This window comes from Leopardus geoffroyi, chromosome A2 (assembly GCF_018350155.1).
Source record: "Leopardus geoffroyi isolate Oge1 chromosome A2, O.geoffroyi_Oge1_pat1.0, whole genome shotgun sequence".
Lineage (NCBI taxonomy): Eukaryota > Metazoa > Chordata > Mammalia > Carnivora > Felidae > Leopardus > Leopardus geoffroyi.
In genome coordinates this window covers 26,559,505-26,584,992 of record NC_059331.1, presented here as the reverse complement: position 1 = coordinate 26,584,992, position 25,488 = coordinate 26,559,505, and the positions used below count along the sequence as shown (strand labels likewise).

General features: G+C 49.3%; 1 protein-coding gene and 2 long non-coding RNA genes across 9 annotated transcripts in view; 1 reads left to right on the top strand and 2 right to left on the bottom strand.

Moving 5' to 3' along the window:
* Nucleotides 1-2,111: 2,111 nt before the first annotated feature.
* On the bottom strand, nt 2,112-9,383 carry LOC123605806. The gene is made up of 3 exons (XR_006715892.1): nt 9,126-9,383; nt 6,225-6,361; nt 2,112-2,611 (listed from the first exon to the last, which is right to left on the bottom strand). It is a non-coding gene; the product is annotated as an uncharacterized LOC123605806 (long non-coding RNA).
* Nucleotides 9,384-11,132: 1,749 nt separating this feature from the next.
* FAM3D (FAM3 metabolism regulating signaling molecule D) overlaps nt 11,133-25,488 on the top strand; it is a 34,506-nt gene continuing 20,150 nt past the window's right edge. For 2 of the 7 annotated variants that reach the window (XM_045493393.1, XM_045493387.1), the window contains exons 1-2: nt 13,666-13,770; nt 25,173-25,223. In XM_045493393.1, coding sequence (XP_045349349.1) covers nt 25,211-25,223 — 13 coding nt within the window. In that variant the 5' untranslated portion in view covers nt 13,666-13,770; nt 25,173-25,210. Of the gene's footprint in view, nt 11,434-13,665; nt 13,771-17,869; nt 18,044-23,226; nt 23,409-23,715; nt 23,795-24,234; nt 24,356-25,169; nt 25,224-25,488 lie in introns of those variants that run through there. The other 5 variants (XM_045493389.1, XM_045493391.1, XM_045493388.1 and 2 more) reach the window with 5 other exon arrangements.
* LOC123605804 lies at nt 20,587-23,261 on the bottom strand. The gene is made up of 3 exons (XR_006715889.1): nt 23,148-23,261; nt 21,115-21,249; nt 20,587-21,024 (listed from the first exon to the last, which is right to left on the bottom strand). It is a non-coding gene; the product is annotated as an uncharacterized LOC123605804 (long non-coding RNA).

The following is a 25,488-nucleotide window of genomic DNA, read 5'->3' as shown; positions in this document are numbered from 1 at the left end:
AAACAGACTTTACTCTCCTTGAGGCAAGAGATTCTCCTTGCTGGCCTGATGAAGTACTGTGGTGAAGAAGCCTGCATAACAAGGAACTGTGGGAATTCCCTAGGACCTGAGGACAGCCTCCAGTCCACAGCCAGCAAACATCTGGGGCCTTTAGTCACAAAACCTCAAGGAAATATGTGACAACATCAGGCATACCACAACACGAATGAGCTTGGAAGCAGATTCTTTCCCAACTGAGCCTTCAGATGAGAATGCAACCCATATAACACCTTGAATACAGTCTTACAAAACACTGAGCAGAAGACCCAGTTAAAACATGCCCAGACTCCTAACACACAGAAATTTTGAAATAATAACTATTTGTTTTTTGAAGCCACTGAGTATGTGGTAATTTGTTAGCAGCAGAGACAACTAACACAGGCAGTGACATGAGCTAATCCCAGGAAATAGTAACTAGAGATTCATTAATACCCACCCTCTGTATGTCCTGCTTGAGGGCCCTGTGGTGGGTCATTTCTGCTCCCAGACAAAGCATTTCAGGTGCTCCTCAGGGTGTAAAATCGGTCACAACATCCCTGATGTATGATTCTCTTTGTTGGGGAATGAGGATTCAAAGTGACGATAACATTGTTTTTCTTTCCAGGAGCTTACAGGCTAGGTGGACAGATAATGCGAGCCACTCCTTCATCAGCTCATGTTTACAGAGATCTGCCAGTGTGGCAGGCAGTGGCTAAGTGCTGTGGCCAGAGATGGATAAGGACCTGCTCAGCTTCAAGTGTCACTCAGATTATGGAGAGCTGGAGCCAGTTTGTCCTGTCTCACAAGAGCCAACTGTTCAATTTCCAGTAATCTTGTGACCCAATTGTTGAACACAGCCATTATGAAAAGTTAAATTATTTCAACTTACGAATTAAATAAATTATATTTTAAAACAGTAATACTCAAAACTCAGCAGTTCCTAATTATATTTCTACACTTTACTTCTATCTATGCTCTTGAAGCAGTAGGCAGATACTGTAGATGTATGGTGGAAATGTTACACAGTGGTGTGCTACTGTGTGTGTCTTCCCAACTCCACAGTTAATGATTTCATAATGACAGCTTCAAACTGACCATAGTGTGTGTATTTACACCACAGAAATTGGCAACCACTACAAATCTGAGCTTGATTTACACTTAAGAAAGTGGTGGAGAAATGTTAACGCAGCAAACAGAGGCGCCTGGGTGGCTTAGTCAGTTGAGCATCTGACTCTAGATTTGAACTGTCATGATCCCAGGGTCATGGGATCAAGCCCCACATTGGGCTCTGCACTGAGCACGAAGCCTGCTTAGGATTCTCTCTCTCTCCCTCTGCCCCTCTCCCCTGCTCATGTACACACACACTCTCTCTGCACCCCCCAACAGAAAAAACCAAAATAACAACAACAAAAAACCATGCAGCAAACATTAAGTGTGCCATGTGCTGTAGCCATTGCATTTAAATTGAACAAAAAATCAAAGAAATGTTCTTCCAGCATTCAAAAACTGTTATCTAATTCAGCAAAAAACTCACTCATGTCATTGACAATCAAGTGAAGTTTCGACAGATGTCTTTAGTGTCTTACCTTCATCTTATTAACATAAATGAAAATATCAATCAAAGTTCATGACAGAACTACACTTGCTCATTCAATGACAGGAAAGCCTCTTTGCTGAATCAGAAAGTGATCAAGTACATACTCATAGTCAAATTGTGTCACATCACGCCTGAATTGCAACCATAAATTGGCTAAAGCAAGAGTAGGCAAAAATGGATGAAGGCATTCTGTGAGAGTCAATGGCCATACGAAATTTATAAGAAAGAACATTGTATATGTTGTTCTTATGTAATAATCAATGTGTGTTTGAGTCAGTTAAGCATCTGACTCCTGATCTTGGCTCAGGTCATGATCTCATGGTTCATGAGTTCAAGCCCCACATCTGGTTCTGTGCTGACAGTACGGAAACTGTTTGGGATTCTTTCTTTCCCCCTCTCTCTCTGCCCATCCCCTCCCCCCGCATGCATGCTCTCTCTCTCTCTCTCTCTTTCTCTCTCAAAAGAAATAAACTTAAAAAAAATAAATGTGTATTTGCTATACATCCTTTATATCATGCAATATAATAAACCTAGGTATGTGTAGATATGTCTAGATTTTTTTCTGAAGAGCTGGTTGTGAACTTCTGTCAGCACATCAGCTGGTGGAGACAGACACAGATGACTATCAGTGAGTTCAAAGCAATCGTCAAAGTGTGAATGAAGATGTGAGGCAGTAGCAGGGAGTGATTTCTCTCTCTAACCAAAAGGTTGTGAGAGGTGATTTCTGACACTGGTCACTGTTCTCAACTAGGTTGGGAAGGGTGTAGTTCAAAGACTAAGGCAAGACACCAGCTCCCCACATCACCCTCTCCCCAGCCTAGGCAATATCTGGCCCAACATTGCATCTCCTTGCAGCTCAATAAGGAAAAAGGCATTTAGAAGCTGTCAGTTCCCTTTGCTGCTCCCTGTCGGAGTCCCAATTCCAGAACTCTTCGTGGCCTGGGAGATAGGGCCACATCCCTGAGGCAGCAAGTCCTCAGCATCCATCAGGACCTCCTACAAAGAAGGTCAGTGTAGTTCAGGGTTCACAAAGAAAGACATCAGTTGACAGGGAGGAAGCATTCTGCTCTGAGCCAGGCTCCATGTGAATTTTTACATGCATCATCTCATTTAATCCTCATGACAACCCAGTGAGGACATCTGCCTTATCAACCTCATTTTATAGAGGAGGACACCAGGACTCGGAGAGAGGGAGTAACCTGTCCAACCATGCTCACCCTGCCAGGATTTGAACCCAGATAAATGGACCATGTGCACAGTACAGTGATGGGAGAGGCTGGATTTTTCCCCACCATTATCTTAGTGAAGACAAAATGTGAACATGACAGGAAAACATGGAGAACATCAAGCCTCATCCATATCCATGATGATGATGATGATGATGACGATGAGGCATCTACAAGAACTGGGGAGAAAATTCTTCCATTCATTTGGCTCTCAGATTTCTTTGCTATTAGATTGCCTCCTTCAGCTAACAAGAAACAAATTTTTCAATGTTTTCACAAATTTTTATGGAGTTCCTACTATATTCTAGGGGTGGGAATTACAGCAAAGAAGAAGAAAGACAGCAGGAAACAAGTGGCAGAGCCCCTCTTTCGGCATCCAGACCGTGTCAGGAAGTAGATATATTTTTGCTTTTCATTGCACTCAAGGCCTGGTGTCTAGTCCAGAGAAGGTACTAATTGAATATTTGTGGGTCAACAGCTAAATGGGTGAATGCCATAAGGGGTGATCATACCACCTTCCCTTCCCCATTCCAAAGGTGCTGGAGACAATCAGAATGAAGAAACTCCCAAATGTGCTCAGTGTCTGCTTTCCCCAGACCCACCAGCCCACATCCTGATGGATGCACCCACTCAGAGCCCAGTACCTGGGAGGGAAGCTCCAGGTCACCCTCCTCATGCCATGGCTCCCTGGACTTGTGCTTCCCCTGAGAGAAATAAGCCCACTGACGCAAAGGAGGGATCAACGTTCTTGCAAGAGCAGGTGTCTGATGGACAGGCACACTCAGGGCAGTTATAGCAGACAATTTATCTCCTAGCACATAAGTCCCTCCCCTGGTTCCTCATTAGCTGAGTACTACACAGGTTAAAGCCTGACCCAGACAGTGCCTATTCCCATGTAAGGCAAAAAGTAGTCTGATTGGAACAAATGTACATTCCCTGAGGTGACACAGAGACTTTCAGTCCCTCCTCCCTTTATTCTTTGGCACATGCTCATCGCAAAGCCCGAGAAAACAAGCCTGCTAAATGGGAAGGGGAAGAAGAACCAGGGAGTGAAGTGTCTAAGGGTTTGGGACTCCATTGTGGGGAGGGTTCATACATATTTCCAATAGGTTGTAAACCTATCATTAACTAGACAGCAAAGCTTTTATTTGGTATTTCTGAAAATGAATCATCTCCCTTACTTCTCACACCCACATCCTCCATGGTCCCTGAAGGAGCAGAGGCCAGAGCAGAAGGGCAGGTTTGAGCCAATATGGCTGCCTGGAAGCTGGGAGGGGTGAGCCCTCGCCTCTGGAATGAAAGGACAATAGCTGTGAACCCCAATAAAAAAAGTGATGAGGTGGCCATATAGGCCATCAGACTCCCTGCTCCACCCAAGCCCACCCCACAGCCTAAAAAATCAGGGCAGCCTCCAGTTTGCATTGCAAGGATTTATCTGCTTTTTAAACTTTCTCCCCCACCCAAGGAGGACCCCACCTAAGGAGGATTCCATGGTCTTGAGGAGTGGTACACTCAACTGAAAGAAAAGGCCAGTGGAGGGGCAACACAGGGTACTGATAATAAACTTTATTGTGCTGATTATAGAGTAATATCTATTAGGTATAGAAAATGTAGGAGGTGAGGGAAAAGTTGGGCCAAGAAGAAGATTAAAATTGCTGTAATCCCACTTCTGAGAGATAGCACTGTTGGTACTTGGCTAAATTTCTTGCAGCCTTTCAACTATATGTGTCTATTTCTTTATGGTGTTTAATTGAAATCCTTCGCAGAATACTGTTTAGAAATCTATGACTATGTGGAAAGAAAAGGAGATGCCAGATCCTGTTTCTGCAACATCACTAAGCCCCTCCTCACCCCTATTTTTTGGCAACCAGGAATGACGAAGGGAGCTCCAGAATTATGGTTGGTACTAAAGTTGAATTATGGTTAATACTGAAATTCTCGCCACCCTGACAAGTGGTTTGGAGTGAGATTCAACTTGATTTAGAAAAATAAAGAAATATGACAATTCTTATACCTGTGGTGTAGAGTAAAATTCATACCAGCTGAGTGGATGAGTGAGTGGATTGATGGATGACCATCTGGATAGCAGGCAAAAAAGAGGAGTAACAGAGAGAAACAGAAAGAAAAAGACAGAGAACAAAGAAGACACACATATATGCTTGTGTGTGCAGAGAATGTTCCAGAAGGATCCTTAGAAATTGTGTACAGTAGATCCATCTTGAAGAGTAGGCAAAAGTGGGCCTTTAAATGGTGATTTTATCACCTCTGCACTGCTTCGAATATTTTACCATGAGCGAGCCTTTTCTAACTCCTAAAACATTTGAAGTGTTTTTCCCACCTCAAATATTATGAATACAAATATTATGAATTCAAATATTATGAATACATGGCAAAGAGGGATTGGGGCTACAGATGGTATTAAGGTTGCTAATCAGCTGACCTTACAATAGAGAAATTAGGGGAACCTGGGTGGCTCAGTTGGTTAAGTGTCTGACTTCAGCTCAGGTCATGATCTCGTCGTCCGTGAGTTCAAGCCCCACATCAGGCTATGTGCTGACAGCTCAGGGCCTGGAGCCTGCTTCGGATTCTGTGTCTTTCTCTCTCTCTGTTCCTCCCCTGCTCGTACTCTGTCTTTCTCAGAAGTAAAGATTTAAAAAAAATTTTTAAATAGGGAAAGTATCCTGGATTATCGGGGTGGGGGGTGGGGTTGGGCAGTGTAATCACCAGGGTCCTTAAAAGGGGGAGAAATAAGGGGTGCTGAGGTGGCTCAATCACGTGAACAACTGACTTCAGATGGGGTCATGATCTCACGGTTCCATGCTTTGGAGGCCCACATTGGGCTGCCTGTCGTCAGGGTGGAGCCTGCTTCCGATCCTCTGTCCGCTTCTCTCTCTGCTCCTCCCCTGCTCTCTCTCTCAAAAATTAATTTCTTTATTTATTTTTGAGAGAGAGAGAGATACAGAATGGGAGTGGGGGAGGGGGAGAGAGAGAGAGGGAGACACAGAATCCCAAGCAGGCTCCAGGCTCTGAGCTGTCAGCACAGAGCCCACACGGGGCTCAAACTCACAGACGATGATGACCCAAGCCAAAGTCAGACGCTTAACTGACTGACCCACCCAGCACCCCATCTCTCATTCAAAAATAAATAAACATTTTTTTTAAGTGGGAGAGGGGAGGAGAGAGTCAGAGAAAGACATGTGAAAAGGAGGAAGGGGCCATGAGCCAAGAAAGTAGCCTCTAGAAACTGGAAAAGGGAAAAAGGCAAATTTCCCCCAGCAGCCTCCAGAAAGGGATGCCTCTCTGTGACCCCCTGATGTAGAGCCATGTCAGACTTCTAACCTGATCCCGCTGTCCTCCCTGCCCCCCAATGCAGAGCCACAGACCCAAGAAATGCAGTTTGGCCGGGCTGCCCAGGCATAGGGCTCCAAGCCAACGAGCTTCTGTGCCAGCTGCCCACACCAGTCCTGGCATGGATGGTTCTTTGTTGCTGTTGCTGCTGTTCAAAGGAACTGCCGCAGCACTAAAAGAAATGAATGAAGGAATGAATTATTAATGCTTGCAAACAGAATCTCTAACTCTATTAGTATTCTGTCCTTTGCTGAGCCTCTCATGCCAAGGCACTGATTTTATTACATAGCAGATCAAGGCACAAGGCACACGTGGCTACATTGGATTTGGTCAATTAACGAGGCTACAGAAAACTGTAAATTATTTGTAGTTTCCGGTGGCACCGCTTGGCATAGTAATGTTTGTGCCTTTCCCCCTTGGCTTCGACACACACCTGGCTTGCCTTTGTTATCAAGGCCCTGTGGTTGCTGGGAAAACATGCTGGTGATTTGATGCTGAAGGGAATACACAGAAATCCCAACCTAGGTCCTGGTCCAGTTTCTTCTCAAAGATCAGAACTAGAAAAATTGGTGCGGTGAGCATTTATTTCATTAGTAAACCAACTCTTTTGTCTTTGGGCACCCGGAAAGCTAAGTACAGCCTACACAAACACACACATCTGCCTACCCCTGTGCGCGCACACACACACATGCTTATGGGTACCCAAGACACATACACTCACATGATGGGGACCCACACTTGGACGCAGCTCTGCCGTTTTATCTCAGACATGCCAGGGGTGGGTTCTGCTCCTCTGGGCTTTTCCTCTCTGAACGAAACATTCTAATTCAGAAACTACCCCAGCTCTGGGGAAATAATCTTCAGATTAGTTTCTCTGTCTGCCAGGAACACAGGGCCATGTTCCATTTTTAAAAAGCGCCTTATTTGGGGAAATGCTGGGGGGCCCTGCATTTCTGTTCCAGAGCCCCTGAAGCTCTTGGAGGTGCTGGTGGGTGGTGTGTGTGTCGCTCCCCAATTTCCCACTCGCTGTGTTGTCAGGGGCAAATTACTTCACCTTTCTATGCCTCAGGCTCCTCAATCAGAAGCTGTAGCTAATGATAGGACTTCCCTCTGAGGGCTGTTCAGGATGAACTCGGATTATGCATGGACCTTGCTTAATGGAGTGCCATGCAGATAGGAAATGCCGCATCAATGCTGATTCTGTGGCTATTAGCCCTAGACCCACAGTCGTCTAATCCTCCTACCTTTTAGGAACACTCACGCATGCATGCACACACCTTGAACACACAGTGCTGGAAGAGACAATGCTCAAAATCTGGCCTTCTATCTGGACAGCTCCTTTCCCCCATGGTTTTGAAAGCCCCTTCATATCCGTGTTCCCCTTTTTGCCTCATAAAACCTCGTGGGATAGGAAGGCTGGAATTAATTGTTCCCATTTAAAAAATAAAGGAAGTATAGGTGTACAAAGGTCACAAGATATACCTGTAAAAATTCATCGCAGTGTATTTATAACACACACACACACAGAAAAGATCAAACACCCAGCAGCCGAGGAGGGTAAATAAAGGTAGCCCTCTGCAACAGGCGATAGTCGTTAAGAAATCCGTGTACGGGTTTTCGGCAACGTGGGAAATACCTCAGCTGTAATGATAAGTGAAAAAAGAAGGGCACAAAACCGGATGGACAGGAAGAGTTCTGTCCAACAATCAGGGGCAGGAAAAAGGGCAAAATATTGACATCGTTCCCAAGAGAGGTTACGCTTGCCTGATATTTTTTCCTTTACACTATTCGGTGTTTTCCAAAATTTCCGTGATGGGACCACATTATTTTTATAATTAGATAAAAGAAATAAGCTGTTGTGTTACAACTGCTTCCCTGAGGATGTGCTGGTGGCAGAGCCAGTCCCCTGAACCTGTCAGCAAGGGGAGGAATGCTGACCGGTCCCTCCTGGTCACTGGATCAGCCTTTCACACCAACACTCCCCAAGGAAATGAATCAACTGTCATACAACAATAATTGTGCTTTTAAGACCTCTTCCCATTCCCTGAATCCAGACTTTGACACTGATCCCCAATCCTCCAGTGTCAACATCTGAGAGAGAGAGAGAAGGCATCCTGGCTCTTTCAGGAAAGTCCACCTCACAGATGATATTACACAAAGAAGTAATTATAATCACGGAGTTTACTGAGCATCCACCATGGGCCACGTTTTTCAAACAAATTCTCATAACTATCCTGTGACACAAGAACTATCCCACTTCGTAGAAGAGGAAACCAAGGCTTGAAAATGGGAGGGCACCTGCCAAGGGGACCCAGCAGGTCAGGAGCAGAGTCAGGTAACACCCAGGCCTGTATGAGTCGGAGCCCATGTTCTCCACCCACACCGCGGACCGTGCGGGGGAGTCCCTGGTGCACACAGGAACCAGCCCCAGTGCTGAGACCCGGCTGGTTCCTCTCTGAGTGAGCACTGGAGAGAATGTCCCCTGGGAGGCCTGCTCAGGCTGCTGCTTCAGGGAGGGTTTGCCATTGGAGGGAAAATGAAAGGATGATTTCCTAAAGGTTATTAACCCCTCCAAGACGTGAAGCCCTTGAGGAGACTGCTCTGGGCCTTCTCTTCATCACAAGGCTTTTGCAAGGATGTCTGAGACCCAAAGCAGGGGAGAGGAGGCCCAGGGTCACACAGATGCTCTGAGTAGAGTAGGGGTCACAGCTTCTGGCCCATGGACCGGGGCTGTCTGTATTGACACCAATGCAGAAATGAGCTGGCACTCATTCATTCATTCATTCAGCAAACCTTCACTCAGCATGTACTGGGCACCAGGCATTATTCTAGTAAGCAGAACCACCAAGGCCCCAGCCCTCGTGGGATTCACTTTCCAGTAAAGCAAGACAGGTGACAAGTGAACAAATATTCAAGAAATATCATTTCAGGGGCACCTGAGTGGCTCAGTGGGTTGTGTGTCGTCTGACTTCGACTTCAGTCACAATCTCAGGCTCCATGAGTTCAAAGCCCCACATCATGCTTTCTCCTGTCATGGATTCTGCTTTGGATCCTCTGTCCCGCTCTCTCTCTCTGCCTCTCCTCCACTCACACTCTCTCTAAATAAAAAGAAAAAGAAAAAAGAAATATCATTTCAGGCTGTTGTAAGTGCCACACAGAAACTCAAACAGGATTGCGCCTGATGTTAGCAGCCTTCGAAGATGCCTATGTCCTAAAACCCAGAGCCTTGCAAACATGTGCCCTTAGTTATATGGCAAAAGGCAATTAAAGTTGCAGATAGAATTAAGGTTGCTAATCAGGAGACCCTGAGACAGGGAGAGGGTCCTGGAGTATCTGGCTGGGCCCAATGTCTTCATGGATCCTTAAGAGCGGAAGAGAAAAGCAGAAGAGAGAGAAGGAAGAAGTGTCATTGATGAGACACTGCTGGCTTTGAAGTTGGAGGAAGGGGTCATGGGCCAAGGAAAGCAGGCCACCTCCAGAACCCGGAAAAGGCAGGGAAACAAAATCTCTATGGAGCCTCCAAAAAGGAACACAGTCCTACCTACACCTGGATTTTAACCCAGTGAGACCCTCAGCCTTGTGACCTAGCAGACTGAAAGATAATAAAGACACTGCGTTTGTGGTTGTTGGTTCCATAGCAGCCCTAGGATATAGGACAGCGCCTCCCAGTTCTCTCCTCAGAGAGGCCTCTCCTGACCACCTGCTGGGAGGCATTCTCCTGCTCTTTACTATTCGCTGTTACAGTTTCCCTCACTGAATTTACCACAATTTTAATTCAATGACTCACTTGTTTACTTTGGGAGGCAAGGCAGAGGGTCTCCACAGGGAAGGTCAGGCCTGAAGGATAAAAAGACACCAGCCATGCACAGAACTGTCCAGAACTACTCTCCTGAGAGGAGTAGACAGAAGGCAGGAGCAGACAGAAGGCCAGGCCTAAAACCAGTCGGGATGCAGGAAAGCGCACCCCAACTTGCTCCCCCCAGGACCCGCTGGGCACCAGAACCACCTCACGCAGCAGCCACCGCCACCTTTCCTTCGTGGCAGCTCCTGGACATGTGTCTTTATCCTCTGACCAGCGGTCTGACCTCATGTCCTTGGGTATTCATTTCAAGAGGACAGCACATCCTCTCGGAAACAGGGTGGAAACCACCAACTAGAGCAACACCATCTGCCAGCAAACAGGAAGACCCCCAGGGGACTATGTGGAACGCGGTGCCTGCTGGGAAAGAACTCATCCTAAGAGGAAACGTTCTTGGGAATGAGGATGATGACCAGTAGCGAAGCTTGGGGGTGCGGGATGGGGAGTGGGGGACACTGAGTCCCAGGGAAAGAGAGAGACGATTAACGCTACGCTCACTGTTGTGCTGAAATTCTACTACCTGTTGGCCCTTCTCTGTCCCCCTCCCTCCTTCTTTCTCTGGCTTCAACTTGTAACTTGTACCCCAAACCAAATCCAGAATCTTTTCTGCAGACCATTCCCTGCGCCTGGTGGAGGAGGCCCTTCGTCCATCATCCAGGCTCAGCGGCCTTTACCTCCCCCACCCACGGTGTGTGCCACCTCCCCACGCCTGCTTCCTCCAGCAGCGCTCAGCCTGGCCTAGAACCTCAAAGCGGGTGACAGCATTCCACTGCCTCACTGAACTGTCCCCTCGTCACCCTCAGGGCCTGGAAAGGGTGCCAGTGTGGGGTAGGTTTGTTTTGGGTCGTGGTGCCATGCTGTGTTTTGTGTTGCTTTCTCAAACAGTGACTGTGGTATTTCATTCTTCGTTGAGTTGTTCAAATCCCCACCCGAAGTTCCTCTGCCAAGGCCAGGAGAGATCTGTGGGGAAGAGACACCTACTTACACGCAGGCCTAAGCCAGGGCTCCACGTGGCTCTTCAACCAGGCAAGACTTTGGACTCATTTCCTCCCGGTGAGCCCTTAGATTAATTTCCTCCTTCCGGGGAAGATTGTTTAACAGGGCAGGGAGGGTTTCTTCACAGGCTTCTTCTCAGGAGGGCAGGGCCAGAGCAGGGCCAGGGGGAGCCCACCCAAGAGCCCATGAGCCACTTTGTCCCTACCTTTGGGCCTGCTGCATCTAGAGAGACCACCTGGGAGGCCCCAGCCCCTCCAAGAACCAGCAGGCTGGCCTTCCTCAGCTGCCGGCCCAGGGGGTTGGCTGGCTGGGGTCCAGGACCCAAAGCACCAGCTGGAACATCTCATCTTCTCTACTGACGCAGGGACGTGGGAGCCTTGAACCCTCAGGTATGTTCACCAGCCTGGAAAGGGCTATACTTCGGGTTGCACATTATTGACAGAAATGAAAACAGAAGTAGGGCAGACGGAAGATAAGGAACGAGCAGGCAGGACATGCGAGCCAGGGATCTGATCATCTGCATCGCAGGCTTTTTTCCTCAACCACGGGAGCCCTTTGGCGTTCATTCACTCGTTCATCTCTTCATTCAAAAAACATTTGAGCATCAACCATGACTCACACCAGTATTGGAGGAATGAACAAAGAAGGCCCCAAATCTCATTTTTCTCTGAAAATAATGATCTGAAAACTTACAACAAAGTATGTGATCTTTTTTTTTTTTTTTTTGAGAGACCAGAGAGTGCACGAGTGGGGAGATGGGCAGAGGGAGACAGAGAGAGAGAGAGAGAGAATCTCAAGCAGGTTCTATGTTCAGCACAGAGCCTGACACAAGGCTCATTTTCGACCCTGAGATCCTGACCTGAGCCGAAATTAAGAGTCGAACACTTAAAACCCACTGAGCCACCTGGGTGCCCCAAAGGTGTTGTAGTCTTGATAAATTTTCTAGCTGTGTAATTTTGGGCTAGTCTCTTCCCTTCACTAAACCTCAGTTTTCTTATCTGTAAAATGGGAGTGAAAGTGTGGCTATCCCCTATTAATCCCTGTAGTTCTCTGTCTAGGCATCTAGGATAATAATCACAAAAACACATAAAAGAGCATCTATTATGTGCCAGGCTCTGTGTCCTATCTGGGGCTTATCTAATCTTCATATCACCTCTGTGAGGGAGGCACCATTATCACTCCCATTTTGCAGATGAGGAACGAAGGCACAGAAAGACTCAAAAACTCGCCTGAGCAATGTCACTGCAAAATGTATGCCCCCGGCACTAGGTACTACTGCCTCTCTGCTTCGGTGGATTCAAAGTCCGTGGCTGGAACAGAGCTGGTACAGGAGGCTCACTCAGTGAGCATTAACTGAGCACTTCCTACATGGCAGTTAAACAAGGACACGATGATTAACAAGACAGGATTTTTAAAAAACAGGTATGGCTCTAGTCATCCGGTAAAAAACAATTTGTACAGTCATTTCAAAATGCTCTGGACATGTACCATAAAGGAGGTAGGAGTCAGGACAGACTTCTCTGAGCATAAATTTGCTGAGGAATGCCAGCCAGAGCAGGAGGGCAGGGGAGGTGAGCATTTGGCAGGATCTAAGAGAAGGAGGAGAGGGAGGAGGGGCGAGGAGGGGCAGTCCTACAGGGAGGGGGCAGGTGCTGGCAAAGGGAGGTGAGGAGGGCATGGTGCTCATGCTCAGGCTGAGCATAGTTGTGAGGAGGAGTTTGGCTTTACCCAGTGTTTGCCCTAGTCTGTCCTTCTGTCTGTCTGCCCTGGTGCGTCCCGCAGCTCGCCATTCAGGCTGGCCACTGCCCACCGGATGCCGTGCCAGGCCCGCCAGTATGAGACGGGCTGGTCTCCTGTGACGAGGCACAGATTCTGTCACATGGTCACCGTTCACGCCCCTCTCTCTGAGCTCACCTCTATGTCTACACACAGCCCCCCCCAACCGCTCCAATAGGAATTTGGAAGCTTGCAAGGCCGAGGGTTATCTCCTCAGGCGGGGAATGCTGGAAGCCATGCTTTGCCAACATGTGTTTGGGTTGGGCAGCTCCTTCTCAGGTGAGACCAGCCTGTCTAATACTGGCTGGGCAGCAACCAGCCCGCAGGGGGGTGGCGGCCGCCAGCTAGCCTGGTGTCCCACAGAGTGGGCCTCATGGAAAGGGCAGACACTTGCTATGCTTGGTGCCAATCCCTTGCTTTGGGAGGCCCTGGGAAACAGAGGTGGGAATGTCAAGGTCTGCTCCCCAAGGGCGTAGCACGGGGAGACAGACGTAGATGTCATGGAAAGAGCACCACTTTTGGAGTTTGAATCCCAGCTCTGCCTTTCTTCTGACTGTGTTACATTGGGCAACTTGCCTCACCTGTCTGTGGTTGTAACTTTGGCTGAAAATGAGAAAATCCTTGTGTATCAGGTGGTACCCTTCTGGGTACAAGTGACAAAAAAAACAAAAACAAACAAAAACAAAAACCCTCAAACCAGCCCAACAAATGAAGGATGTATATTGGCTCACATATGGAAAAGTCCAGAGATAGACCGCCTTCAGGCAAGGCTGGATCTAGAAGCTCGGTTACATCCCCAGCACTCTGACTCTATCTCTGGGATCCTTTCCTCCATGTGGCTTTGTTCTCCGGCAAGGTGCTCCCACACAGTGGCAGATACCCATCAACATCTCCAGTTCTAAGTCATCTCAAGTCAGCGATCCCAGCAGAAAGGCAGATCCTCTTTCCTGGTAAGTGTGTCAAAAGCCCTGTGAGGGCTCTGATCTCCTCAGCCTGGGTTGCCTGCCCATCTCTGTGACCATGAAATGGAGTTAGGCTTGGGCCACATGGCCACACTTAGAGCCAGGAATGGGGCCAGCCCTAGCCAACTGCACAGCAGAGAGCAGAGGAAGGGAGTTTGATTCCCAAAGGAAAATCAGGGTGAGCGCCAGACAAAGGGAAAATGGATGCTGGAAAGACGACCAAAGCAGCAGGCATCCACCACAGTCTAGCTCCAGCCACCCCTACTTCATTTCATCACAGTTAGTAAAAGTCATGGATGGCAATATTGCATCAGTCGCTCCACTTGGGTGACCTTGGGCAAATCACTTAATCTCTCTAAGCCCCTCACTGGTAAAAATGAAGTCAATAAAAGAATCTGCTTCACAGGGCACCTGGGTGGCTCAGTGGGTTAAGCGTCCAACTTCGGCTCAGGTCATGATCTCACAGTTCGTGAGTTCAAGCCCCATGTCAAGCTCTGTGCTGACAGCTCAGAGCCTGGAGCCTGCTTTGGATTCTGTGTCTCCCTCTCTCTCTGCCCCTCCCCCACTCACAATCTGTCTCTCTCACTCTCTCTAAAAAATAAATAAACATTAAAAAAAAAAACAAAAGAATTTGCCTCACAATATTGTTGGGAACATTAAGTGAAAGGACACCAGGCTCCAAACTGGCCAACTAACAGTATTAATACTTATTAGAATCATTATTGTGATTATTATTAAGATTATTTCTCCTTTAGAGATGTCTGGATCCCACACATCTCTCGGGAAGATTTATCTCCCAAAGCCTTCCCAAAACCCCATTGACTTCATTGTGGAGGCCACCATCTTGATTAATCAAAGAGGCCAAGACCCAGCTGTCTCTCCTGGAAAGAATTAGAATTGCCCACTGGGTCTGAGGTGAATTTTGTCATGCTTGACCTGCTGAAGAGATTCAGACAGGCCACCAGCAAGCCTGCCATGGCTCAGGGGATGAACCCAGATGCTCCAGACAGTCCCATCCTAATACAATAGTTCTCTCCAATGACATACAGCCAGACTCTCAGCAAAGAGAAATTCTGGTGGCACAAACTGTCCTCTCCGGCTAACGTGCCCAAAGATGCCCCACAGCCTGAGATTACCCCACCCCCTTGAGGAGGCGGGAAGGGCCCCACAACCTGAGATTACCCTACGCCCTTGAAGAAGGGGAAGGGCTGCATGTTTGGCCAGGTGACCTCCTCCTTTCTCCTGCTGCTCTATCAGGGCCTGGAGGAACCCATTCCCTATCCAGAGCACACTATTCTCTCGTTCTGGAGGGATTTCTGCCTCCTCGGGAGGAAGGATGGAGGCAAAGGTGCATCCCCAAGGCAGAGTGCAAAGGGGCCTACTCGCTCAATAACCATCACTGTCCATAGCAGGTACTGTGCTTGGGGTGTATTCTTGAATTTAATTTTTACTAAATTAGGGATTGTGGTGGCCACATATAGATAAGGAAACTAAAGCTGAGAGGACTATATCCACAGCCCATGACAGAGCGCAGTTGGGGTTCCAAAGCCTGCATTCAACTACCATATTATATAGACTCGATATCCCTGGGGCCAGATGAAGCCTCTGCAAACCTGAAGGTGCAAATATGGCTAGAGCTGCTATTTCCTGGGTACCTCCTGAGTGCCGGGCACTGAACAAAGCACCTTAGGTGATAATCCAGTCGGGTGAATTTGGAGGAAAGTCCAAGGACAGGCGGCTGGGCCCTAAGCAAGCAGGGGGCTGGTGGATCCACTCTTGAGGAGGACACAGGCTGCTGGGAAGGAGGAACAGAATTGTAGGAACTGTCTCTTATCCCACAGAAACCTTCCTTCTCCACCACCAATTGTTGAGCCAAACTCAGGCAGGTTGAAGCTCAGGAGCTCCGGGTTCGTGTCCCCCTTGGGCTAAGAGGGTGCAACACCCAGATCAGGGTCCAACAGTCTAAGGCCCATGGCCAAATCCAGCAGCCACCTGTTTTTCTAAATAAAGTTTTATTAGAACACAGCCACGTTCATTCATTTACATACTGCTCCTACTGCTGCTTTCCCACTACAATGGCAGAGTTCAGTAGCTGTGACTGGGAACATATGGCCCAGAAAGCCCAAAATATTTCCTCTGGTCCTTTGCAGAAAACTGCAGAACCCTGGTCTAGAGGAGTCAAAGTGATGCAAAAGGGCTCCTGAGCTCATCACTGGGATCCTTTTCTTCCTCTGTCTCTTACCAGCTGTGACCTGAGGTTCTGTGCCTCGGTTTCCCCAAATTCCTCATTAAGCTGCTGACGATTAAATTAGTTAAAATATGCAAACCTCAGAGCAGCTGCCGGCACATGTGTTTTTGTCTTATTCTGGGAAACATCCCAGGAAGTTGGGGAGTAAGAGGCCTCCTGTGTGTCCTCACACCTTCTCGCATCTCCTGCTGTGCAGCCTTGCATGGCCCAGTAATTCTAGCACCAGCCGGAGCTGGAGAAGACCATCAGAAATCAATAAATAAAATTAAAACAGGCCATAATGGAAACAATGGGTTTATTTCCTTCTGAAATAAATGTCACTGGAACAAAAGGCTCAAGCCACCATCCTTATTGTTTACAGATTTATTTGCAGTTTCTGTCCATCTGTATTGGTGACATGATCAATAATTGCCTATAAATACCGGAGGCTTACAAGAAGGACCATTTAGAGGATGAAAGGCAGCCTCTGGTTCCTTTGATTACCTTTCCCAGGCCTGGACCTCATGGTCAGGATTCAGGACAGCCTTCAGGGATGACTGGAAACTCAGGCCAAGTGGCAACCAGGTCTGGGCAGGGCCACACATGTCCCCTGGTTCCAGGTGGGACTTTTAGAAGCACCTGACTCATTGGGGGGGGGGGGGGGAGGAGGGTGCACACACACGAATGACCACATGCTAGTGCATGTGTGTCTGTCAATATGTCTGTCACTTTCAGTATCTTCGTGTCTCTGCTTCTTTTCCACTCCATCATGTCCTTCGACTTCAGTCTTCTTGTCTACATGCTGAGTGTCTCCCTCAGGCCCTGTGGCCCCTGTCCCCCTGCAGTGTCCACCACCCACACCCAAGCATGCGGAATTTGTCCCTTGTGAGGAATCCTGCCCCCATGGGCGAACAGAAAGAAGCCCATGGAAGAGTAGTTAGCGCCCTCTGCCTTTGGAGACAAACTCCACGGAATTTCCAAGGATGACGAGGAAAATAGCCTGAGTTTGCATTTAGCCAGAAGTGGCTACGCAGATTCCAAAGTCTGAGCCCATCCTCTGGACAGAGTTCACTTTGAAGAGCACTGTTGAGTGTGGGGTAAAGGACGAAGCCAGCTGGGTGGAGGGAGCAAGTTCTGGTGTGTTTGGGATGTTTTCTCCCCTAGTTTCTTTCCCAAACAGAAAGCCACTCACTTCCTTCTAATGACACTTACTGCACACCTGCTGTGCCTTGGTGGTAGCACCGGGGACCTGATGATGAAGGCCCTCAAGAGTCACAGCCTAGAGAGGAAGATGGCCTCCAAATCAGGCTGACCATGAAGCATGACAAGGTGCCTTATGGCGGATTCTCCACTGAAAGGCCAGGAGCCAGGGGTCAGGGAAGGCTTCTTGGAGGAGGTGCTACCTTCTCCACACTGAGCTGACGATTTATCACTGGCCCCGTTTAATTCTTCCCATGGCCCCCTCATGACCCTGAGAACAAAGCCCAAGATCATTACATTAGCCTCATTCTTAAGGCTCTAATGAATAGTCCCCTTCCCCCTTCACTTTGGTCTCTACCATCAGAGTATCAGGTTCCACCTCTCCTCTGAGCCTCTGCACATGCTGCTCCCTCTGCCTGGAACACTTTCCAGGGGAACTCTATCTGCCTAGATGCCACTTCCTCCAGGAAGCATTCTCTGATAGCCTCCTAGCCAGGAAGTCCCCTGGAGAAACACCTACCAGAGCACCTAGCCCACTGCACTGTAACCATCCACATACTTGTCCCTCCCAGCTGTGCTGTGCATTTCCAGAAGGCAAGAATTTGATTGGTCCTCTGCTCTGTCCCAGGCCCCCCAGCATTGTGATGGCACAGAAGAGAGCCTCAGGAAATGTAGGATGAATGACTGGGTTGGCTTTTAAAAACAAAAAGATGTCATAGAGATCCCCAAATAACTCCTAACCAAGCAGACTCAGAAGCCTCAGACCTGCTCAGCTCACGACCGTGTGCTGTCTCAGGCTTGTCCGAGAGAAGAAAGAGGCTTCTGTCACATCCAGTATGTCTCCTCTGGCTCCAGAAGGCCCATGCTGTGGAGAGGACCCTGCTCCAAGTCAGGCTGGCCCTTGCCCCCCACTGAGAAGTCCTCACTCCAAGGAAGACAAATCTCATGTGCCAGCCCCAGGAGACTGGTGGGAGTCAGTCTGAGCCCCCTCTGTTCCTAGCCAGAAAAACGCTGTGCTTGCTTTATTAGATCAGCCATGGACGGAGGTCACAGAGTGGCTGCACAAAGGCTCGTGCGTGCCCTCCCTGCGCCAAAGATTCAGTTACTCACATGAAGGAAAATGTGAGCCCTCAGTGGCCTGAGGTTAGGACCCTCTCCTGGTGTAGAATTATCCTTTGGGTTCCAGTTGAAATACCTCCTTTTCCGGAGTCGAGCCTTAGTCCCAGGCACACAGAACCCCCGTTGGACCCAGTTCCCTTCCTTGTTGGGATTTGGTGAGTGTGAGCCTGCCTGAGGCCTGCCAGCCACCGGTGTTGTCACCATCTGCTGCCTGCAGCTGATGGTGTGGATCTCCCCTCTGCTACCACAGCTGGGAGACCACGGGCACGTCACCCACCCCCTTCAGGCCTCAGCTTCCTCCGCTGAGAAGAAGAGACAGTAGTTTCCAACTCACAGGGTTGCCATGGAGATTTGGCGAGACAGATACATAAAACTCTTAGCCTAATTCCAGCTGCACAGTAAGCACTCAATAAATGGTAGCTGGTTGTGTTATTTTGTTGATAGTTTATTATTTTTATTATTAGCTCAAGCAAGTTTGGCTCTCAAGAGCTCACTGAGAAAAATCTGGCCCCTCTCTCCTGACAGAGGGGCTCCCCCGGGGCTGGGGTTAAGGCAAGAAGAAAAGTCAGAAAAACATGCTCTCAGGAAGAGGTGGAGGTGGCCGGATGAGGGCTCGCCCACCTTGGGGTAGGATGACACAGGTTGTCACTCCCAGGCAGAGGTGATGGGAAAGTGAGGGGGCTTCCCAGGTGGCAAGGCCCAGGTGGGCCTGAAAGAGGAGGAAGAGAGACCCCATCACAGGTGGGGCTAGGTCTTTGGGAGAGCCGTGGTCAGAAGCAGGGAGAAGGGTGGTGCTGTGGGGAGCCAGGAGGCCCCACACAGGTAAGCCCAAGGGGAGGGAAGGACAGGTCCATCTTACACCATTTTGAGTTGGTTTCCTCAGAGGTAGACCCTAAGAAAAAGATTCAAGGAAAGTAGTTTATCTGGGGAGAGCTCCCAGGTGGCACTGACAGGGGATGGGACAGATGGTGAGACAGGGAAGGGAAGGACCCCATAAAGGGTGTTGTGTCCAACAGGTTACTGTGGGCCACTGAGGCCCCATTCTTTAGTGGAACTATGGGCAAAAGCCAGGGAGCCAACTCGGATATGGCCCCTGTTGAAACAGCCTGGGCCGCCATAAGTGTATTGGGCCTCCCAGTCCTGGAGCCTGGAAGTCTGACCCCAAGGTGTCGGCAGGGCCACACTGCCCCTGGAGACGTTTGGGAAGAAGCTGTCCAAGCCTGTCTCCCAGCTCCTGGTAGTTCCACAGCATATGGCAGTGTCACTCCAGTCTTCACACGGCACTCTCTCTGTGTGGATCTCTGCACCCAAATTTCTCCTTTTCAGAAAAATTCCAGTCATGGGCATCTGGGTGGCTCAGTTGGTAAAGCGTCTGATTCAATTCAGGCTCAGGTCATGATCTCACTGTTCATGAGTCTGAGCCCCATGTGGGGCTTCTCGCTTTCAGTTTGGGACTCTCTCTCTCTCTCTCAAGATAAAATATATAAACATTAAAAAAAAAAAAAAGAAAAATTCCAGTCCTATCGAATTAGGGGCCCACCCTATTGACCTCACCGTAACTAATTAGATCTACAATGACCCCATTTCCAAATAAGGTCACATTCTGAGGTCCTGAGGGGTAGAACCTCAGCATATACATCTGCGGGGGACACATCAACCCATAGTACTCACCTAGGGGCACCTGGGTGGCTCAGTTGGTTAAGCCTCCAACTCTTGGTTTTGGCTCAGGTCATGGTCTCACAGTTCATGGTTCAAGCCCCAAATCGGGCTCTGTGTTGGCCGCACAGAGCCTGCTTGGGATTGATTCTCTGACTCCCTCTCTCTCTCTGCCCCTCCCCTGCTTTCTCTTTCTCTCTCTCTCTCTCAAAAATAAATAAGTAAACTTAAAAAAAGATTTATAAAAAAAAAAAAATACCTAGGATGAGAAAGCCAGGGTAGGATCCTCAGACTCTCAACCATACTAGCTGAGAGCTGCTCCTAGGGAAATTAACTCCCTGACTCTCCCAGCCTGACCCAGGGGGGCCAAGAGAAACCCCTCAGGTGGGGTATCACACTAACGGTATTTCCTAGAATGGCGAGTGTCTGCTATTTTCTTCTTCAGTAATTCTCTAAGACAGCAGTGGAAATTGATTGCTTCTGCTTAAAGCAGTACATTGAAAAGATTCTTTTTTTAAAAAGTTTATTTAGAGAGAGAGTGTGTACCCATGTGTGAGTGGGAGAGGGGCAGAAGGGAGAGGGAGAGGGAGAAGCAGGCTGTCAGCTCAGAGCCCGATGTGGGGCTCAATCTCATGAACCCATGAGATCATGGCCTGAGCCAAAGTTCAGAGTCAGACGCTTAACCGACTGAGCAGCCCAGGTGCCCCGCACGTAGAAAAGACTCCGAAGCTGAGATCAGTATGGGTTGTTGATGTCTTCCACGGTCACAGGAGGATGAGAGGCCGCACACACACCATGTGTTCGCCATTTCTTCTCCCAGGTGTATCTAAACGGGTTTTTCCCTGCTCCGGAATTTGGGCAGCAATTTGAGGTATGGTTCCGGGCAGAGAGGAGGAAACCTGATTGCCAGCAGGTGCCGGAAAAGCTGAAAGGGTAAAGCAAATAAAAGTGCAGCCATAAAGCAACAGTTGGTGCTAACTGCAATCTGATTTCTCCGAGCTCCGTATCTGGCCTCAAGTTCGTGCCTCCTTGGAAATGACCTGAAAATCAGAGAGCGAAGTTGAACCCGTGGCTAACGCCCAAGCCAGGGAAAATGCAGAGCGTTGTTTGCAGAGCTCTTTCCATTTTACCTGTGGCTCAGGGCTGATTCAGGAGTGACTGTTGGCTGAGCCTGGGTCCTTGGGATGAGCTAGGAAACAGCTTCCAGGTTCTGTTTTTCCAACGACAAAGGGCTGCTTGGGTAAGGACCTGAGGACAAGGAAAAGCTGCCCAAGTGGATGAGTCAGGGGAGAGCAGTCCACATAGAGAGAACAGCATGTGTGAGGCTGGAGGGGGAGAGAGAGCCTCATTCAGGGCAGCTCTGAGTGTCTAGAGCAGAAAGCAAAGTGGGGACAGCAGATGATGAGCTTGGTAAGGTCAATCTCGTGCCAGGGTTAAAATCATCCAAGGCCTCCACGTGAGATACTTTGGCCTTCATCCTGAGAGCTTTTGGGACCATAGACCAGGTTTAAGCAGGGGAAATACCCACTTGAAATAAGTGCTTTCCAATCAAGGTGCTTTCCTCAACCCTCCTAGACTGGATAGAGAGTAACCCCTCCTCTATTCATCTTGGCTCTGGGACAGAGCTCAAAGGTTAAGCTCCAAGGCACCTGAGTAAAGAGGGCTCCAGGAAACAGGAAGAAGCTGATTTCCCAGCTCCTAGAGGGCCATTAAGGAATGTCACAAACAAGCAGGCTGTGATGACATTTTGGTTTCGTAGGAAAAGTAAACATCCGAATAGAATCCTGCCAAGGAGGGTGCTAGGAGGAAGCATCAGGGCGAGTGGGGCCAACAGGCCAGCAAAACCCTTGTAGGCAGACAGCCTCCCTGCCTGACACCCCTTTCGGGACACGTAGATGGCATCACCCTCATTTCACAAAGGACGAATTGGGGCCCAGAGAGATGTGCCCCAAAGCACACAAGTATTGAGTGACTAACCCAGGTGTGTCCAATGGACCCAAAGTCCATCCTGTTTCCTGACAATACAGACTTTTTCCTCCCTGATTCTCTCAAGTATGCCCCACTACTCAGCCCTGGCATTTACACCTTCTGGCGGGACTTGCCCACAGCAGGGGGTGATGTGTTACAATGGCCCCAGACTCACAGATGGCTAGCTTAGAGTAACCTGGTAAAAAAATAGCTTCTTTCTCCCCACTTTCCACACATCTGTCCCAGGAAAAACTCTAATTAGTCTTGCTTGGGTCACATGCCCCCTTCTGAACCAATCACAAAGAAATCACAGTGCTCTCCCTGACCAGCCCCTTACGACAGGGTGAGGTGCCATGACAAGTGTCCCCTCCTCCAGGACCACACGTAGGTATTTCACCTTGATGTGGAGGGTCCAGGAAGGCTTCCCAGAGGAAGTGACTCCTACACTGAGACCCGAGGATAAGTAGGAGTGTTCCAGGCAAAGAGGCAGAGGAACGGTGTACAGACAGGGACTAGGGGTGCAAAGGCCCAGGAACACTCCAGAGTGTATCTTGCTCGTAGCCATACACCCCTGCCTAATGCACAGCCTGCCTTGCCATGAGTGCTCAGAGAATGCTTCAGAAAGGAAATCCACAATTGGCTGCGTGGCCTTAGACAAGTCACTTGTCCTCTCTGAACTTTAACTGTCCTAACCTTTCAGGACTAGGCAAGAATGGAGTTCATTCAGTCCCAAAATATTCATGGAGCACCTCCTCCATGCTCAGCATTGCCCTAGACCTACAGGAGATAAGGCCTGCCTTGGAAAAGAAAACGATGCTTGGGGCTTATGCAAAAGAACTGCAACCAGTCCAAAGGGGCTCAAGGGGAGGGGCAGGACAAAGGGAGAGGCTCAAGGACCTAGAGGGTGAAAAAGGGGCTCTGCCTTCCCACTCCGCACCTCTCCTCCCCCACCCCCTACTTTCCACCCTCCCACCCCGCTGACCTTGTGACCACCTACCACCCTGGAGCCACCATATGTATGCCTAGGCCTCAAGCCAGCATGCAAGGGCAGGAAGACCTCTCTCCCTGCACCTTTGCCCCACAGCTACGTAACCTGAATAACAGGTTGTGACAGACAAATCTCGCAAGAACAGCTAGGAAAGAGACTTTTGGGTCTGGGTGGCTACAGAGGGAATTTTTGCCCCACCCTGCGTACCTGTCCCAAGGGCCGGTCTTCCTCCCTCCCCGCCCCCAGCAGTCCAGTCCCGGAGCCCGCGACTCTGGAGCTGGAGTCTCCAGAGCACCCACGGGCTGCCAGGGTGAGCCGGCCAGGGACTCAGGAGACTGGAGAGCTCGGCAGGTGCAGAGTGGACACGTCCGGCTGGAAGAGCTGTCGCTGCCCCGCCCCTCCCCACCCCCACCCTGAAGCCAGAACCCTGCTTGGCATGGGCATGCCAGCGAGAAGCTAGCCCCCTGCCCAGGTATGTGCCCCAGCCTCTGTCCTATCTTTCTTGTGTCTTTCTGAATGGCACTCTTTCTCCCTTCGAATCTGGGTAAGTGCATGTTGTGAGTATTTGCTCTTTACCTCTGCCCCTTTATCCGTTCTCGTCCTCTGTCCCTGTCTCATTCTTTCTCTCTTTATATCTCTGCCGTCTCCCTCTCCCCTTGTCCTTGCTCTCTCCAAGCTCTGTCTCTGACTCGCTGTCTGCGAATATCAGTATCTGTTCATCTGTGCCACCTCATCTATCTGACCCCGTCCTCATACTTCCTTCCATCCGGCTGGGCCCCCAGCTCTCCTGGAGCCTCCACATATGGGGATCCCACAGAATGTCCTGCCAGCTTCATCCCTGGCCTGGGCTCTCTGTAAGTCACTGTTCACTATAGGTCACATCCTATGAACATTCAAAAGCATAACATGCTTTTGTATCTGGAAAAAAGGGGGGGGGTGGTAATTTGAATTTCAGGAAGTTAAAGTTCCACAAAATCTCTGTGGGTGGTGTCAGGCACGGCTCACTTCTCTCACCTGGAAGGACCTGGAAGGCAGGGCCAGAGTGGGGGGAGGGGAGCATTTTTATACTTGCCTAACAAAAGGAAATGCAGATTTGCACTGGTGCTTTCTCTTGTTTAAATGTCAAGGACTGACCCAGCCCACTGCTTCAGTGGCAGACCTCAAGCCTCCTGTCTCTTATCTGGGTCCTTGACAGTTGGACTTTGGAGACCACGTCTGTTGAGATAGATTCTTAGGATAAAGAAGATTCTGGGATGGGAGGGGCAGGAAGAGTGGTGGGAGTAGTCTTTGAGGTCAGGGCCCCTCCAGCTGGCTGCAGCCAGTCACAGACGTGGAACAGTTACCACCAGCCCTGCCCTCCCCTCCATTCTGTCTCTGGAGACTTACTGGGGGTCTTCAAAGCTGCCAAATCACTGGTAACTGCCCAGCACTTGGGGGGTGGCACAGGGGAAAGGAGGAGGGGCCAAGGACAACCCTACCCCTGCCCAGGGCTCAAGAAGGGAGGAAACCCCAATTTCAACTCTCCTGAGACAAAAGCACTGGCAATGGGACCCTGTGGGGATTGGGCAGTGGAGACCTGCATCCAAATTCTGACTCTGATCCTTACAAGCTGAATAATCGTGGGCTTAACCATAAGGGGTCTTGGTCTACCTACCCCTAAAATGGGGGAGTGTGAGAATTCAAGGAGGATTCAATTGCATATATAGCACCCTGTGCAAACTCAGCTGTCATGGGAGAGTCCTCATTACTCTTCATTTTGGGACTCTCTCTCGAGCTCACTCGAGCTTCTGTCTTCCTGCTGGTTTGACTAGGGCTAGCTAGCTCAAGCTCAATGTCTCTCGGCTAGCTGAAGAGAAGGAAGGAAGGAAGGAAGGAAAGAAAGGAGGGAGTGAAGAAGAAAGGAGGGAGGGAGGAAGGAAGGGAGGGAGGGAGGGAGGGAGGATGAATGGATGGATGAGTGAATAAGCCAGCCCTCCAAGAGACAGTGGCTGGCCGACTTCACCTTCCTCCACTGGCCAATGTCGGCACCAAAAAAGACATGCTGAATTGAATAAAGTTCTAGGGACAAAAGTGAAGGAGAGGTGGAGGCAGAAAGGGAACAGATGGCAGATGGTGAGGAACCAAACCGAAAGGTCTGTGATCTCAGTTCGAGGTACCTGTCCCTAATTGTCAGCCTTATTTGTTTTCAGACCCCAGGTGCCAGTTTCCAATTTGATTTCCTTCTCTCCACAGGCTAACACTGACCCCACGCCACTCCTCACCTGGACAAGATGAGAGTGTCAGGTAGGGTCAGGCTCTGAGGATTCTTAAGCTCAAGGCTGAGGTCTGAAATCGATTTGGGAATCATTTTTCGATCAGCAGTGCAGGCAGTCCTAGACTCCCAGGTTGTTTGGCCATATGTGCTCTCAAATGGTCAGGCCAGAATTCCAGGAGGAAACCCATCCAGGGGGAGCCTGGAAGAGGAGAAAAGGAGACTTCCTGCCTCTAGGCTGAGGGACCAGAGAAGCTTGGCACGATGACCCCATTTGGCTGGGATCACAGGGAGTGA